This window comes from Cryptotermes secundus, unplaced genomic scaffold (genome assembly GCF_002891405.2).
Source record: "Cryptotermes secundus unplaced genomic scaffold, Csec_1.0 scaffold62, whole genome shotgun sequence".
Lineage (NCBI taxonomy): Eukaryota > Metazoa > Arthropoda > Insecta > Blattodea > Kalotermitidae > Cryptotermes > Cryptotermes secundus.
This window is the reverse complement of record NW_019727786.1, coordinates 1-17,423: the sequence shown is the minus strand read 5'-3', so window position 1 is coordinate 17,423 and position 17,423 is coordinate 1. Positions and strand designations below refer to the sequence as shown.

Sequence of the window (17,423 nt, the reverse complement as noted above, 5' to 3'; positions counted from 1 at the left end):
CATTAAGGCTGGGGCTAAAAGTGTTTCAAACAGTGTTGTTAAGTGTACATCTTTTGGGTTTTAATGCCTTCAAATTGTCAGAATCAACCCTGAAGATGAAGCAGTGTGTTCGTCTGAAAGAGTGATGAACTTTTACTGGATTACATGGCATTACAGCCCAGAAGGTAGTAATCATTGCTGTGAGAACCTCAATTTCATCACTGTTGTTATTTATGTATTCACTGTGAATCACCGTGTTCCTGTTCTACCCCTGTTTCAGGCTCCCATAAAGATGTATCTGTTGGTGTGTTCTTCATTTTCTACTTCCTGCTGTCATGCTGGACATATGGATTGAGCGTATCCAGTGGACTTTTCATTCCTTCTCTCTTGACAGGCGCTGCCTGGGGGCGATTATTTGGCAGTGGGCTGGCAAGTGTGTTTCCAAATTCAGTAAGTAAAAAAATTCTCTGTCTAAGTGACTTCATGGAAAAGAGCCCTTCTTGAGAAGATAATAGGTACTCAGCTAGGCAAGAAATGTCGTGTGTCTTATAAAAAAGAAACAAACTCTGTGGCCTATAGTTCGCAAGCCAACTATACTGACCGAGCGACTGCCACTTGTTGGTGAAGTTAGTGTCAACTTTTGCAGATGGAGTGTGTCACTTGGTCAGTGCAACGTATCCCCATGGCCGTTAATCTTATCTGACACAATATTTTATTGTGTTAATGACAACATGCCAGTGGTCTCTGTCCTGAGCCAAGTGAATTCAGCTTGCTGTCATGTCTTTTTAAGGTCCATTTGAATGTAATGAAAGTCACTGTCATTGAGAGAACGGGAGAAATCTTTTAAATTATGAAAGGATTCTGTATCCAGTACTGTATAGCATGTCTCTGTCACTGTTGTGGGTTTTTTCAGGACTGGGTGGACCCTGGCAAGTATGCACTTGTGGGAGCAGCTGCACAGCTTGGCGGTGTGGTACGAATGACTATAAGTTTGACTGTCATCCTTATTGAAGCAACTGGGAACATTACCTTTGGTCTCCCACTTATGCTGACACTTATAACAGCTAAGTGGATCGGAGACTTCTTCAATGAGGTAAGATTAAAATATTCAAGATTGTGGCATAAAAATGTGCTATATATACGTGGTTTAATGTGTGTTTGTGTTTCTACTAAAGTAAATAAAAAAGTAAGGGAATTTTACTACTAATATTGACAAATTAATCATGGAGTATATCCTATTTTTTTATGCAGTCCTGCTTTTCATTGCATTTGATCCACCAGTCCCAAAGTTTTCTAGGGATGTGTGAGCAGTTTCAGATTTAAGCAAGTTCGATTTGTGTTAAGTTCTGATTATCACATTCACTCGCAAATTATTAAGTCTACCTCCAAAACAAATCTGACATCCAAAGCCACAGAAAACAGTAACATGCCTGTTTTCCATTGCTTAATTAGCGCATTATGTTTTGAATCACCTGGAAGGTAGCAACTGGCATCAATTTCTATGTAGGTTTGATTGCTGTATCAAAACATATTGTGGTATATAGACCCGTTGCTAAGCAATGAATCTGTAAACATCAGCCATTGCTATACAATGCTTGCAACGCACATGTGGCCAACAGTACAGGATGTAATGTCAGAAACTACCGCCATGTCCCTCAACTAGAACCCCCCTTCATTCCTTTTCCCCCTCTCCTGCCCTACGCTTGTGCCCTTCATCCTTTCACCAGGGACTAGCAGGCTCGCCTGAAAACTGCAGGAGGATTCTGCTGCACGCCGTGGAAGAGTGTGGTGCTTGTCTCGTCCCCAAATTATTTCTTGAACCTTTTGGTTTGCTAAATTAACGGCGGAGTTGGCGCACGGTTTTACATTGTGCCGCCCACATCTGACTGCAAGAGAACACCTCTACACTGCACTACGTGGTGTTGGACACGCAGCACAAGGAACAGTGTTTTCTATGTTCTTGGATGGACTGTTGCTATGCAACGCGCACGCTATAACATCCCACAACAGTAGTGGGTAGTGATCTCATGACATGTGTTTACTGTGATACGTTGTCTGTCCCATGCCTATAAAAGTGAGCAGAATTCTGAAGCTGAAGCAGTAAGCTGGAGTCAGTCGTAAGCTGGAAGAGTGAATTGAAACCAGGAGTACAGGAGAGTACAGGCAATCAGCCTATGAAGACTTTGCATGTGAATTAGAAGACTTTATGTGTGCTATAGTGCACTGGGATTGGGAGTGTGTAATCTAGTGAGTTTCTGTGTTGAGATCCATTACTAGGAGATGATTAGTGAAGACAGAGAATCCTAGTGAGTCTCCAGCGGTGAACTGGAAAGTACATACATCAGTGATAGTGCTGTATTGCCTGTATTTAAGTGTAATTAAAGGAGAGTGTGTAACTGAAGTGCTAATAAATCCAATTATCTGAACTAGAACCTGTTAATTTCATCACATGTACCTCCCTACATGCGACAGTATCATGTTGCATATGAACAGATGTATGGGATCAACTGTAACATTGCACTAATAAGCACAGTGCATAATGTCGACTGATTTCAAAATCAAAAAGATTTTCATTCCCTGAACATATTGTTCACTGGGGTGTTACATATTCTATGCGTGCCATAATTTACTCGGTTTCTGTAGTATTCAACATTACTATCCAATGCTATGTTCAGTAATTCAGTAAATCCAGTCCCACTTCTGACATCAGTTGTTATGCATTTGAGTGACAATAGACAGGTTTTGAATTGATAATCGACCCTTACACCTGTTCGAAACATGTTGCGTCTGTAAAAACATAATAAAAGCAAATGTTGATTCAGTAGCGTCTTCTTTGTTTTTTAAATACAGAATATTGTTGTGTAGACTGCATACCTTGTATACTCTTGTATATCTTATTTATGACATACAACAGGATGCACCATATTAAGAGGACCACATCTAATTTTAAGTCTTGCAGTTGTTTTCTTCCTGTTATTTGCCCTCAGCACAGACCATATGGAGTACCCTGCTTCCAACAGTTCCTCCATTATTCTGTATATACGTAGCTTAGCGATGGCTCTGGTATTGTTGCATGCTTACACAGCTTTTGCCTAGCAATGGTGACTATCTGGCTACCTAATTCTGTCAGGCCTCATATCACAATATAATGCAATACTTTCTTCCAAAAACATGCAGAAGTATTTCAGATATTTTAATATGTTAGTAATTATTACTGCTAGACTCAAACAGGCAAAAGGATTTATATCAGGACCCTCTGCCAAAAGAATGAGGGACCTGTTAAAATTAAACAGAGATCAACTAAGATGGTTGGTAGGATTACTTATTGGACACTGCCACCTAAAAGGGCACCTTTTCAAACTGGGGCTGACAGACGACCCAACTGGTGAGAGGTGCCTACAAGAAGATGAATCAGCCACACACATCTTATGTGACTGCGAGGCCATAGCTTACCTAAAATATCGCTACCTGGGTCAGTTCTTCATGGAACCAAGTGACTTTTATGATGCCCCCCATAAATAAAGTCCTACATTTCATTCGAAGTGTAGGATTAATAAAGGGTTAATCCAAAGGGGAAGCACAATAGATCATTGAAGGTCAGCAGTGCGAGGGCTGGTTTTTATGGCTCACTCCTCATACTCATACTCAGTTATTACAGCTAATGAAGTAACATGCATGAATACTCAGTTAAGGACTGCAGACAACCCTAAATTAGTGTGGTTATAATTGTATTTTTTAAAATGTGGCATTTGCAATAAAACAGTGATCCATATTGAATGCTTAGTGTAGCATATGACAGGTTTCAGTAATTTCTTTCAGGGTATTTATGATATCCACATTCAGCTGAGTGGAGTGCCCTTGTTACCATGGGAACCACCACCACTGTCGTACAACATATATGCCAATGAAATAATGAGCCATCCTGTGGTGACATTCAACACAGTTGAGTCTGTGAGGCGCATTGTTGATGTGCTGGAGACTGAGACATATAATGGGTTTCCTGTTGTGGATCCTCATCCCAAGGAACAGGTTTGTTGTGTTTGAATTTCATAACTGCGTTTCATCCAGATATCATGAGTTTACTGTGACACTGATAAATGGGGAATATAGAATACTTCTGATTTGTCAGATCTGTATACTTTATTCTGTGTTTACTGTATTTGGTCTTGTGTAGTCCTTAACTTTGCCCCACAGAGTGCATTCAGCTACTCAGTTATTAAACAAAAATGTAAAGGAAACTTACTGTCTTCAAGGATGTGACATTGTGTAATAGCCTGGTACATCAAAAAGGTGTTCTTCAGTGGTAAACCATACTGTCTAAATGTATCAGTTTATATGGAGCGTAGAATGTGGCCGATGATTAAATTTTAAAAAATCTTTTTATATATGTACATTTAAAGGATGGATGTCTGGCATATTGGCACCTGAATGATTTGTCAGGCAACCGAACATCAAATATATTGACAGTCCCACATGCGTATTAAGGAGCACTTTTCATGCCCTACGTGAGTGAGTCGATATTTGTTACTGCTGAATAAAATGTCCTAGTGTTCATTGGTGAATTCTTTTCCACCTTATGCTTCTTGTTATTTCCACAAATGCATGTATGATCCACAATCAGCATGGCAGAATCTTTGAAGCACGTGCGTTTATTAGTTGATTTAGCATGTGCAGAGGATGTTGTTGAATAGTGTGCTGATATTTACTCAGAAGAGATTGAAGATTCTCACATGCACATTCCACCTGCTGAGAGAACTTAAAGGAAAGTGTGAAAGCTGAGAAGCCTCTGGTAATTAAGGATTATACCACCCACATGGATTGTGTTATTTTCAGTGGCAGGATGGTGAGCAGCTGGATTGTAAGCAAGAGAACCTGGAAATAACCTGGAAGCTGATGATGAAACTCTTGTTCCATTTTGTAGACCTAACCGTTCTAAATTCATACATTATCCACAAGTCCCATGGGCAAAATGTGACCCCTCTGAAATTCAGGGAGCAACTGGTTAGAGATCTCAATGCTCCATCCCACACAGAGAATACTGAAGTATGTGGTGTGGCAGTCACAGTTACTGACAGTGTGCACTGGCAGTCAGTATAACTATATGTAAGGCAGTCAAAAATTTCCCGGAATTCCCCTGCAGATGGACAGCGAGTGATAAGATAGCATACACACTGTTGTGGTAGGAAGCTCAGCATGTCTGCTCGCAGGTGCAACTGATCTGGACAGGTTTCAGTGTGCAGTGTCATTACTGTTCCGTTTGAATTAGACATGAGTGTTGGTTGTTTTGTGGTGTTTTATTACTTAATAACATTTGCTTTGTCTTGAATTTGTACATTTTTTCACTTACCAGGGTGATGGAGAGTCATACCAGACATTCAGAGGAATGATTTTGAGGTCTCAGCTCATAGTATTGTTGACAAATAAAATCTTCAATGAATCAGCTGAAATTTGGAATCTCAAACAGATTTCTCTGAAGATGTTCAGGGATGAATATCCTCGCTATCTCACTATCCAGGTACATGCTCTATTTTATTTATTTATATATTATATGTATAAAAGTAGATGTGATCTTAATGAAGAGGTTGAAATTGTTCACAGGAACAGTTATGCAAGATTCATTGCAATGCATCAAGAGTTATCTAAGATACATCATGTGTTTGCTGTCAGTTTGATCTCCTGTGCAATTGTACAAACTTCATGTATTTATATATGGAAGCCATTGTTATTAACAGTTCTTACCTTTTGGGGCTTACTACCTACTTTCGCACTGGTTTCTTGCATGGTTTAGTCTTTGACCTTGAGGATGGAGGTTACATGTTCCCCTGAAGTATTATTTGACTTTCAGTGGACTACGTGGTCTTATATCACAGAAGGTAGAACTCTTCATGAACGTTATAACAACTGCAGAGCCTACCTGCTGTATATTGCAAAGTGCATGATGTTTTAAAGGTGTGTGACAATGACTGATTCAGTATATCACAGTTATATTGGACATGGTCTGATATCTGATGAATATAAACATTCTAATAATTAAATAATCAGACTATTGTTTTTATTCAGCACCAGGCAATACTACCATTTTGCTGTATGTTTGCACAGATACTTGATTCAGAGCTGATTGTTGATATTCAGTTTGTGGTTAGAATAATTTTTGTATTGGTTTGATGCTCTGTTTGCCTCCAAAAATTGAATGAGATTTGTTTTAGAACTTTCAGCCAGAATACTGTAAGAACCTGACTGTTTGGGAAATGCAGATATCAGCGATGAATACTAGCCCTCTGAATTGGATAGAGGTCACGGGAACTAGCTCTCCAGAGGAGATATACTGGTTTTCCCATAATTACCATAGATTTTACTCATTCAGATAATTGAGTGTCCAAATTGAATGGCGGTACTAAAGTGAGCTCTGTGGTGCAGTGGTAGTGTTGTAGAATTGTACTCAGGAACACTCAATTTGAATCTCAGCTTAGCTGCCTGAGGTTTCTCATAGTTTTTCCTAGTCACTCAAGGCAAGAGCTAGTATACCATATTTCTTTCATTCTATGATGCCATCAGTTGTAAGATGCACCCTTGATTTATTAACAGGTTTTCAGGAAAATAGACACAACTGATTGTAAGATGTGCCTTTGATTATTATAAGTTTTCAGGAAAGAACTGCATATAATTCAATTTTAAAATGCCAATATTCAAATGTAAGACTCAGTTGTATTAAGTAACACTGATCAATCCAAGATTGAAAATTTAAATGAAATGTATCTATTCACTCTTTTCTTCATTTCTACATCCAATCTCATTCCAAATTTACAGATCCTCCTAAATTTCTATTTAATTCAGGGCAGTTAAGATCAGAATTGCCTTGTAAGATATCATCTGCTGTGCCATCAAGTGCATTTCTAATATAGCTTTGCTTAAATGACCGTTGCACTGTTTTTCATGGGATCTTCCACATGTCCCAGTACTGAAGTAGTTGCCCTCTTGAAGAGTTCAGTTTTCTGGGATATACTGCCTTGTAGTGTGTTGAAAGTAAACTGATATTTTGGAGGAACATGCTACCTCCATCTGCAGGGTTGAAGAGTAAGCCACGCTGAATGTAAATGTTACTGCTAGAAATTGATGTATACTGAGCAGTCTCCTCTTTAACATGTAAGCCTCCGATTATGGCCTGTAGGGCCGAAACATGTGAGGCATATTTTATTCAGTAAATAAAGTTTCTACCTACTGCATGTTATGCCTGATGGTTTTTATTACTTTATCAGTATAAGTGTAAGAGCTGAAATATCTCGTGTAAAGTTAATCTTTAATGCAGCGTCTACACAAGCGCACAAAATGCATCTGTTGTAACGAACGTCGTGACATCCATTGTAGAAATAAATGAGAGGCAAATGCTATGCTTTCTTCTGGCTCCATTGCAGACAAAATACTACACACCGCATTCTGCAACTTTGTGTTGTCCTCAGCCACATCCGTCATAAAGTATGTTCATTACAACGGACACATTTTGTGCGCTCGTGTAGACGCTGCCTTAATGGTTTATTAATTGATACATCAAGTCATTGAAGTTGGCTGTCATGCTACAAGGAACCACAATGAGATCACAGTTCTTCCTCTTAAATTAAGCTTTCAGTTCTTCTTCCATGAAAGGTGTCAAGTTATTGTTCCAGTGATGAACATATGCTTCACTTATTGCCAATATGCTGCAGCTCTGTTCCTGTGCTCCTCTGCAAACATAATGANCGCCGTGAAAACCTCAAAACTTACATAATGAATTTTTGTTTTAATGCTGTATTCTATTGGAACTGTTTCAAAACATTGTAAAATGGCAGTTACCTATGGTATCTGGGTTTGAAGCTTTCTGTAAAAATGAAAATACATGTACATGTAACACTAAATGTATTCCGCAGCAAACAGGGTCAGTAACGAAATGTTCAGTAATGCCAGTGGTACCTACCTGCAGTCCCCTTTGTGAGTATTAATTGTCAAAAAGGTTTTAAGATGCAGTGTTGAGCTTAGGTATAGCAATGTACACTGACAGATCTCTCTACATTGTAGTATTGTAGCTAATATTAACACTATTTGAATATTTGCAACCTCCACACCCCCATCAACTGCTTTGTAGATTGTTACATGTAATACATTTCTAACGACAGATATTTAGAAATATTGTAACGTGTCTTGGGTTCGAGTCTCGTTGACGACGTGTATAAGTCCTATCCCACTTCTGACACCAATGTAGTGTGTTTTGTGTGTCACGCTACAAATAAATTAACGTCGTTTTCAGATTATGTAGAACCTTTATTGTTCTTCACTTATGCACTCATACGCTTTACAGTTGTCATCACTTGCAGTATTACAATGACTGCTTACAATAACCCAGCCCACACTGGACTGTCCTTTCTGGCGGTTGTTCCAAACTTGATTCTTAGACGGCTGCTATCCCAAGACTGACTTCTTAGACGGATATTCCAGGACTGACTTCTCCGATGGCTGATCCGAGACTGAAGGCTTCTCGTCGAAGCTGGGCTGTTTATAACCTTGGCCGCTGCTAGGCAAATGAATCCTCTGTTATAACCATGGAGACTCCTGTTAGAACTACAATGGAGCAACTGTTGTTTCCTATGCAACGGTCTATTCTAGTGTTTCCATAGAAGTGACTCTTCTGGATTCCAGACACGTTACAATATGTTCAAAATTTCCTTTCCTGCTATCTTTGTGTTTACTGTTCCATGAGTAGTGTTATGGACATGAAGATATTCCTTGCACTTTGGCCATAAAATATAATTTTTCAACATCAGTACATAAACACCATCAAATGTATGATGCACCTTGATTTCAGAAATTTTAAAATGTGGAAAATAGTCCTTAGAATTAGGATGTATGGTAGTTTCTCGTATGCCATACTCATTGCCTTCCAGATGCTTACATAGTAACCGACTGTGATTATATTTCTGTCTCATTTAACACAATATAATGCCATGTCAATCACTCAGCACTATTGTGTTGTCACAGGTCTCCAGAATCATGTGTTTGGGGCATTAGCCTTTGATATCAGTGGATTACACAAAAATGGTGTCACATATGCTGGTTCAGCAGACCTCAGAGGGCATGACCTCACTTTTTTTTTTTTTTTTTTACAATATAAATCACATTACTACCAGGTTTAAGTCCATTCACCTCTGCTTTCAAAGTAGGAGGTTTAAATATATATGATGGAGACTGCTCAGATAGAAAGGAAAGACTGCATGGTTGTTATTATTATTATTATTTTACTGCAATTGGGTGTTCACCCGGTGGCAGTAGCTGTGTATGACTGCAGGAAAGTGCACTGCTTCTGCGTGTCTGCTGTTGTTCATTTGGATGACTTCTGGTGATTTCCTTTGCGTTGAATTGGTCCCACTTAGAGATTCTGTTTGTATATAATGTACCTTTTTTATTACAGGAAGTAAATGTGACAGACGAAGAAAAGAGGTATACAATAGATCTGAGACCGTTTATGAATCCATCCCCATACACAGTTCAGCATGTAAGTACAGTGCAGCTGGTTTGTCTAATTTGACTTGTAAGTTTATTTTTGCTTTGCTGTTAAAATTCACTGTAACATGGCAAAGGTAAAGCTGTCCCTGTGCTTCATTAATTAAGCACTATGCCATGAAGACGTATGGGAGAGTGGAGGTATAGCTTCACTATTATTGACCTCTGCACGAGATGGAGGTGAGTGGTCAGCTTCATGTCCTGGCTGCTTTACCCCCAGGGGAAAAACCCTTTTTACCCATTGTATGGGAGGTGGCCCCAGAGCCAGTATGGACACTGTGGAGAAGAGAAAAGTCTCCTGCTCCTGCTGGGAATTGAACCCTGGCTGTCCAGCCTGTAGCCCATCGCCACACTGATGGAGCTGTCCAGCTCAACTGTAACCTGTCACTACCACATTATGTAAATGCCATTTATTGGGTGCACAAAATTTCTAGTGAAAGATACTTGTGTCCTTCCTTAGTTACAAACCATGGCATGATGATATGTGGGGGGGGTGGAGGTATAGCTTCATCCCTAGCTGGTTCTAAGGAAAGAGCCCCTGGTACCCATTGGACAGGAGGTTGTGTGGGTCACAGAGACAGTCTGGATGTGATGGTCCCTGCCAAGAATTCAGTCATCCATCCAGTGTGTAGGCTAGTCACTATACTCTCTTAATTATAATGACAGTAATACCAAGTTTCAGCACAGGACGACAGCAAATACAGTCTTTGAAAATGTGGCAATGCCAGTAATACTTACTTACTTACTCACGGAGCTGAGCCCTTCTGGAGGAGCCGCCAATTCTGCAGCTACTCAAGAATTTTCCAGAATTTTATGGAATCCGAAGGTTCATTACTGTGTTCACGAGAGCCCACCACTGGTCCCTATCCTGCTCCAGATCAATCCAATCCATACCATCCCACCCTATCTCTCTAAAATCCATTTCAATATTGCCCACCCACCTACGTCTTGGTCTTCCCAGTGGTCCCCTTCTTTCTGGCTTTCCCACCAATATTCTATATGCATTCATCTTCTCTCCCATTCGTGCTACATGCCCTGCCCACCTCATCCTCCTTGACTTGATCATTCTAATTATACTTGGAGAAGAGTACAATTTATGAAGCTCATTTTGCAGTTTCCTCCTACCTCCTGTCACTTCATCTCTCTTCGGTCCAAATATTCTCCTCAACACTCTGATCTCAGACACCCTCAGTCTACGTTCCTCCCTTAATGTCAAGACCAAGTTTCACACCCATACAGAACCACAGGCAAAATTATAGTTTTGTATATTCTAATTTTTATGTTTTCGGACAGTAGACGAGAAGACAAAATGTTCTAGACTGAATGGTAGCAAGCATTACCCAAGTTCAATCTCCTCTTAATTTCCTCCTGAATCAGGTTTCGATCTGTTACCGTTGTTTCCAAATATCTGAACTGTGCCACATTTTCAAAACATCTGTTTCCTATCTTTATGTCACTATTTTGCCCTGCATTTTGGTGACAAGGTATTAACATATACTTAGTTTTCTCTGTGTTTACTTCTAGATCAACCTTTTTACTTGCATCAATTCAAGTTTGTGTTTTTTTCTTTTTTTTCTTCTTATCACCCCATAGATTCACATTATCGGCATAGGTCAACAACTGATGTGTCCCATTTAATTTCAGTCCCACTTGGGTTCCCTTGACCTTCCTAATGGCATATTCTAAAGCCAAGTTGAAAAGGAGTGGCAATAAAGCATCTCCTTGTTTTAGACCATTCTGGATAGGAAAGTTATCAGACAAATGTTTATCTACATGGACTTTACTATATGTTTCGTTTAAATGCATTTTAATCAACCTAACTGGTTTCATGGGTATCCCAAACTCTATCAGAATATTGTACAATACTTCCCTCCTAACTGAATCATAGGCTTTCTTGAAGTCTATGAATAGCTGATGTATTGTTTCATCGTACTCCCATTTTTTCTCCAATATCTGACGAATGCAAAAGATGTGATCTGTAGCCGATCTGTTACGTTGAAACCCACATTGATGATCCCCAATAATTTCATTTATATATGGACTTAACCTTGAGAGAAGAATATTGGACAAAATTTTGTATGACGTTGATAGCAGTGATATCCCCTGATAATTACTACAATCAGTTTTATCACCCTTTGTGTGAACTGGTACAATAATAGACTGATCAGGCAATTTTTCCTTATGCCAAATAGAAATAATTAGATTGTGGATCTTAGAACGTAATAGTTTGCCTCCTGCTTGAATAAGTTCTGCTGGAATTTGATCACTACCTGTCGATTTATACCATTTCAATTTTGCAGTAGCACTTTCAACCTCAAAAGGGCTAGGATCTGGTAATAACGGCTCAGCTGTATCGATTTCTGTCTGCCTAACATCACTGAACCTATGTACAATCAATAACTGAGGGAAGTAGTTCCTCCACCTGTTGAAAATGTTGTGGGAATCTGCAAGCAGATCACCATTCTAATCCTTCACTAAGTTACTGCTAGGCTGGTAACCCCTCGTAAAGTAATTTATTCCTCTATACAGGTCTCTAATGTTCTTGTTCTTACTGTTCGCTGCAAGCTCATCAAATTTGTCTTTCAGATATTCCCTCTTTTTGTTCCTAAAATGCCTGCTGGTTTCACGTCTTATATTGTTCACATTATCCCCATTTAACTCGCTTGGATCCTGTAACCATTGCAATTTGGCCTGCTTTCTTTGATCTAATAATTTTGAACATCCTTCTTCGAACCATGGCTTATGCTTCTTCGGTTCATATTAACCTAGACTCTCTTTGGCAGACATTTTTATATTCTCTAATAGTTTCCCAAGCTTTATTAACATCCACCTCTGTTTCCAAGTTTTCCAAAGCCCTGAACCTATTTGGGATTTCAACACAATACTGCTCTTTACCCTCTACCTCATTTAATTTCTTGAGAGGCAATGCCACTAATATATACAAATAATATACTTCTTGAAATTAAGAGTAGATTGAAGTCAGGAAATGATTGTTGTCATTCAGTTCTGAAATGTTTCCATGTCGTCATCGTCTTCTAGCCATTCTTAACAAAGAAAAACAATCATGGTTCCCATAATATTCTAACTAGGCCACCTTTCTGTATAGTGAAGGAAAATGCATGCATTATTTTGTCTGTTAACAGTCAGCCTCTTTGCCACGCGTGTTCCGGCTCTTTAGAGCCCTAGGATTGAGACATCTTGCAGTTGTTAATGACACAAATGAGGTAAGATGCAGTTCCATATTTCTGAATTGTTTTCTTATAATATAAATTCAGAATCTGATCCTGAGGATGAAAATTCTGAAACCTGGACTGTGAACCAAAATGCACGCACGCTCTCTCTTTCACACACACACACACACACCAGTGTAGGTGTAGAAAGAGTTATCCTTCCATCTCAGAAGGAGTTTGATATGAGTGATACAGTTGGAAAATCTCCTGGGAATGGACCACTGGAACATCCCAAAGTGCTTCCAGGACATAGTCTTTAGGCACACTGTGTTTCATGTTTAAGAACCTTTTATATTGATACGCCATTTTCCTGTTTCAGGTGACTGGTATTGTAACAAGAAAGGATCTAGCAAGATTCCGGGTCTGGCGACACAGGGGGAGAATGGGCTTGGAGGAATTGGTTATCTCAGACAGGATGTAACTGCCAGGGCGAGTGTGGTGATGGTGAAATTTATACTTCATTGAAGAATGCTGTCTTCTAGGATGCGGCACCATGTAGATATTGCATAGACCAACGTTTAAGAGGAAGGTATGGCCTCCATATGTTTCTCTGAAATGTCAATTTATACAATATCTACATGGTGCTGCATCCCAGAAGACGGCATTCTTCATAGTCACTGGCGTGAGAACCTCAAATCTTACATATCCTTCATTATTCACACAAACTGTCCAAATACAGGGGAAGTTGTGTCTGTTTTTCCAGATATTATATATCTGAAGATACTAAATGGATTCCTATGCATTTTTCTATTGAGATGTGTGCACAAGTAGTTGTAAAGTTAGCTTAATTTTGGTTCATTATAGGTCTGCTTCACCTGACACTGAATATGAACTTTCTCAGAAATAGCTGATTTTTAAGATGATTAGTACATGACATTAACTATAGATATCTTGAAGACCCATGAATAAGATTTTTTATGTAGTGAACATTTAATGAAATACAAGGAAAAATTGATTAGACTGTTTAGACTTTGAATATAAGATGCACGTTTCTCCCCATTGAAAAATTGAGGGGCATCTTAAATTGAGGCATGTGCACCTTTCTAATTTTTTTCTAACACCCACATTCAAGAACTGTATGTCTTAAATTAGAGGGTGTCTTATATTCAAAATAATGTATTTTGATTGAGTCTTCAGGTGACTTATATAAAAATAGGGTGAAAGTTATAAAAATGAAATGGCCATTTTTCTCCTTTTGGTCCAAACATGTAAGTTATAAATGTATGACATGTACACTAGTGATATGATTTGTAGAAGTTTTCCTGAAGAATAAAAGTTTTCAGATAAAGATATGATCATCCAGTAATGAACTATAGACTGGGATTTTGACTTGGATGGATGGATGGAAGGATGGGCAGGCGGGCGGACTGCACTGCTTTCCATGAAATATAATAAAATCAAGCGGTCTACAGTTAATTACTTCCCTTCATTTCAAACGTTATCGGCTGATTCATCAGCATAATTCATATGTGTCTCACAGCAGGAGGTGCACAGACTGCCATGAAGCGAAGAGATATTTGGTATATCTGCATTTAATTGTATAAAGAACACGTATGTCACATTCATGTATGCATGTAATGTGTGTGCATCATTTGTCAGTTTTTAAAACTGAATTAGTGATGGTTAACAAAAGGAAGAAGCTGGCAATAAGTGATGTACTAGATGTGATCAGAAAAGCAGAAGCCCATTTGTTCATTTTAGTTATATTTATATGAGTCATTTTGTAAGGTTACTCTAATTAGAAGTCATAAGGTTGCCCTTCTGTATTTGTATTTATTTTTAATGATTTAATGGTCTCAAGTGATTAAATAGCTGCGTGATTTGATAAGGGTGTGGATGGTGGGATTGAGTACCTTCATCAAGACCCTGCAAGTTGTAGGATAGAGATTAGAAGCAATTTTGTGAGGGTTTGCCTCATGCTCACACATTGAAGATGACAAAGAAACATGTGCCTTAGTATTTGTCAGCCTGCACCAGAAGTGAGAAACCTACATTCAGTTTCGACACCTTCAGCATTAGAATAGTTAGTGAATTATTTGAAATTATATGTAGCAACATACATTCCTCTGAAAGAACAGAGTGCTTTTACCTCTAGCAGCAGTTACTGTACCCATAAACTCCATGGCCTGCAGTCTGCAAGTGAACTATATCAACCGAGTGACTGCCGCTTGTCGGCGAAGTTAGTGCCAACTTTTGCAGATAGTGTCACGTGGTCAGCATGACAGCTCCCCACGTCCACTATTTCCTTGAAACAGCTCCTCAGTTATCCTCACAGGGCTGATGGACCCCGTTCTAGACCCACTACTTCTCAGAAAGTCTGTAGCCAGGAACTCTGACCACTAGACCACAGAGGCAGTCTACTGTACCCATATCATTTTTTAAATATTTTGTAGACAGGCTGTGAAACAGTGTTTTGATTGGGTGATTAGCTTTATGAATAAGGAATGAATTTCCATTTTAATATCAGTCTCAGCATCCATCATCAGACATGAATTATATGAGTGATGCAGCAATGTGGCCAGTGTATACATACAGTTGCTCTTGGAATGTGGTGTCCTTGTTGCAAATGGACTAATGGAGAGAGCAGTGGGTGGAGTAAGGTGTTCGCTTATATCCAGGGCAACTCCTTATTTCCTAACCTGGGAAAACTCAGATGTTAGGAAATGTTACTAGTGCCTGTGTTGAAGGTGCTTCTTCATTGATGTATGCTGGTAGCCAGGGTCCATGATTAGCCTAGACTGGAGCCTGTATTCCTGTTTAAGTTACTGGGATGTAGCTGGGCTGCACTGGTGGGCATGTAGTTGTAGCCAGTAATGTGGAATGTATAGTTCTTGCCAGTATTGTGGTGTAATGTAGTTGTAGTCATTGCTATGGTATACTGTAGTTAATTGTATGCAGTACTGCATTATGTTTGGAGGTGGTACATGTATACTAGTGGCCCTTGAGACTGGGTTACATCCTGACATCATCAGAGAAATGGGATTTAGTGTAAGTCTGTCTTGAGAACCTAGCTACCAGTGTACATCAGCAAAGCATAACCGTTGACACACAAGTAGTGGGACTGCTTGCTTCATTCCACATTATCCATGTTAAATGATGCTGATCATGACCAAATACATGATGAGAATACCTGATCACCTGATGTTCTCCAGATTCATCAGAATGGATGCAGACATTTCTGTGAAGCACTGGAAATTGATTACACACTGACGTGGGGGTTTGCCCAAGGAGGTTTTGTTGTCTTTTGCTCCATGCAGTCTTTCTGAACCAGTGTGGCAAGACATTGAATTATTTGTTTTTATGCATTAAACGAAATGTAACAGCAATTCAGTCTAGTATCTCATGGATGTATGGTGCTGTTTGTTAAAATGTTTCTGTCTGCATATGCCTATGCATATATTGGTGCCCAGGTTTTAATGACACTGACATGAAAGGTAAGTGAAATATACGTAATTCTTATTTGGAGGTCAGTGTTTGCTGTAAGAATGCATGTACTATTATGTACCATTTGGATTGAAATAAAGGCTTAAAGCCCATGTTGAACCTTCCCTCATCCCAGTTTTCACACTGTATTTTGTAATAGTTTCTGGACTTTTATTGATTATCTGTGTATGAAGTTTTTGTCATTAATGTGTAATATAGCATTTTTATAGGATTTGGTTTGCTTTCAGATCCCTCTTAAGTTGAACCCTGTCCTCATAATAATTTTCAATTTGGTTCTGTTTACTTTCCCCCCAGGCTTTGTTTACTATTTCACCATCTCTCCATATTTGTGTGCACTTTGGGTTAGCAGCATTTAAATTTGTAAAGGGCTGTCAGCTGTAGTAGCATAGCAATGTCAGGCAATGAGTCTAGTGAATATACTGAGATTATACTTCGAGAAGACTGTCTGAGGCCACTGATATCAGTATAGAATTACCTATTTTGGTTGTGATTAGAATAAGCATCTACTATAATGTAGTGGATTTGCAATAGAAATTATTGTTTGGATATTCAGATTGGGCCATGGTGTATGAACAAAAAAAAAAAAATTGAAGTGTGTTTTTGCTCTGTTCAGTACATTTCATGAGAAGTATGCAAGTCCAAAGGTACATGAAAATGAGATGGTGTGATTAGGGCTCCCCCCCCCTCCCCATTTATCTCGCAATATGGTCTGTAGTGGTAATCCATGAACGTAATCGTCTTGTTGCAGTGGGAACTGTCCAAGGTAAGAAGGCAAAAAGATGCCTGTAATGAGATGTGATATATTTACATGCAATGTAAAAGAAATGAATGTGCAAAGTGGTGTAGGGATTTGGAAGAGGGTAGACTGGCTGATTATGGGTTTGTCTTGTGATCTGCAAATATTGAATCATAAATGGCATTCCCAAATAAATATGGGGGAGGGGAAATTGGAAAATAAATGCCAATGATGGTGTACGTGGATGTGCTTTGCCATGAAATATTAATTTTGTGTTTAGGGATGTGGGGTTTGGGAAGCGTTATATCTATGTGATGTAGGCTGAGAAAGGAAGGCTTATAAGTAACTCCTCAAATAGGTTCTGAACATGGAATTAAGCCAAAGGTTAATGTCTGTGGTGGATCATCAGAATATTCTTGGGGGCTGAAATTCCAAATCTGTTGGTTTAGGTGTATTGAGGACAATAGTAAAGAACGAAGGGCATGTCAGTCACGGGACAGGAATGC

The 17,423-nt window shown here is 39.1% G+C and overlaps 1 protein-coding gene across 1 annotated transcript in view; it reads left to right on the top strand.

Moving 5' to 3' along the window:
* The window catches only part of LOC111864929 (H(+)/Cl(-) exchange transporter 7), a 29,237-nt gene extending 15,084 nt beyond the window's left edge, over positions 1-14,153 (top strand). The window contains exons 10-16 of the mRNA XM_023852558.2: positions 260-429; positions 893-1,072; positions 3,799-4,008; positions 5,330-5,494; positions 9,416-9,499; positions 12,651-12,731; positions 13,057-14,153. Of these exons, the coding sequence (XP_023708326.1) occupies positions 260-429; positions 893-1,072; positions 3,799-4,008; positions 5,330-5,494; positions 9,416-9,499; positions 12,651-12,731; positions 13,057-13,158 (992 nt within the window). The 3' untranslated portion in view covers positions 13,159-14,153. The remainder of the gene's footprint in view (positions 1-259; positions 430-892; positions 1,073-3,798; positions 4,009-5,329; positions 5,495-9,415; positions 9,500-12,650; positions 12,732-13,056) is intronic.
* The last annotated feature ends 3,270 nt before the right edge of the window (positions 14,154-17,423 follow it).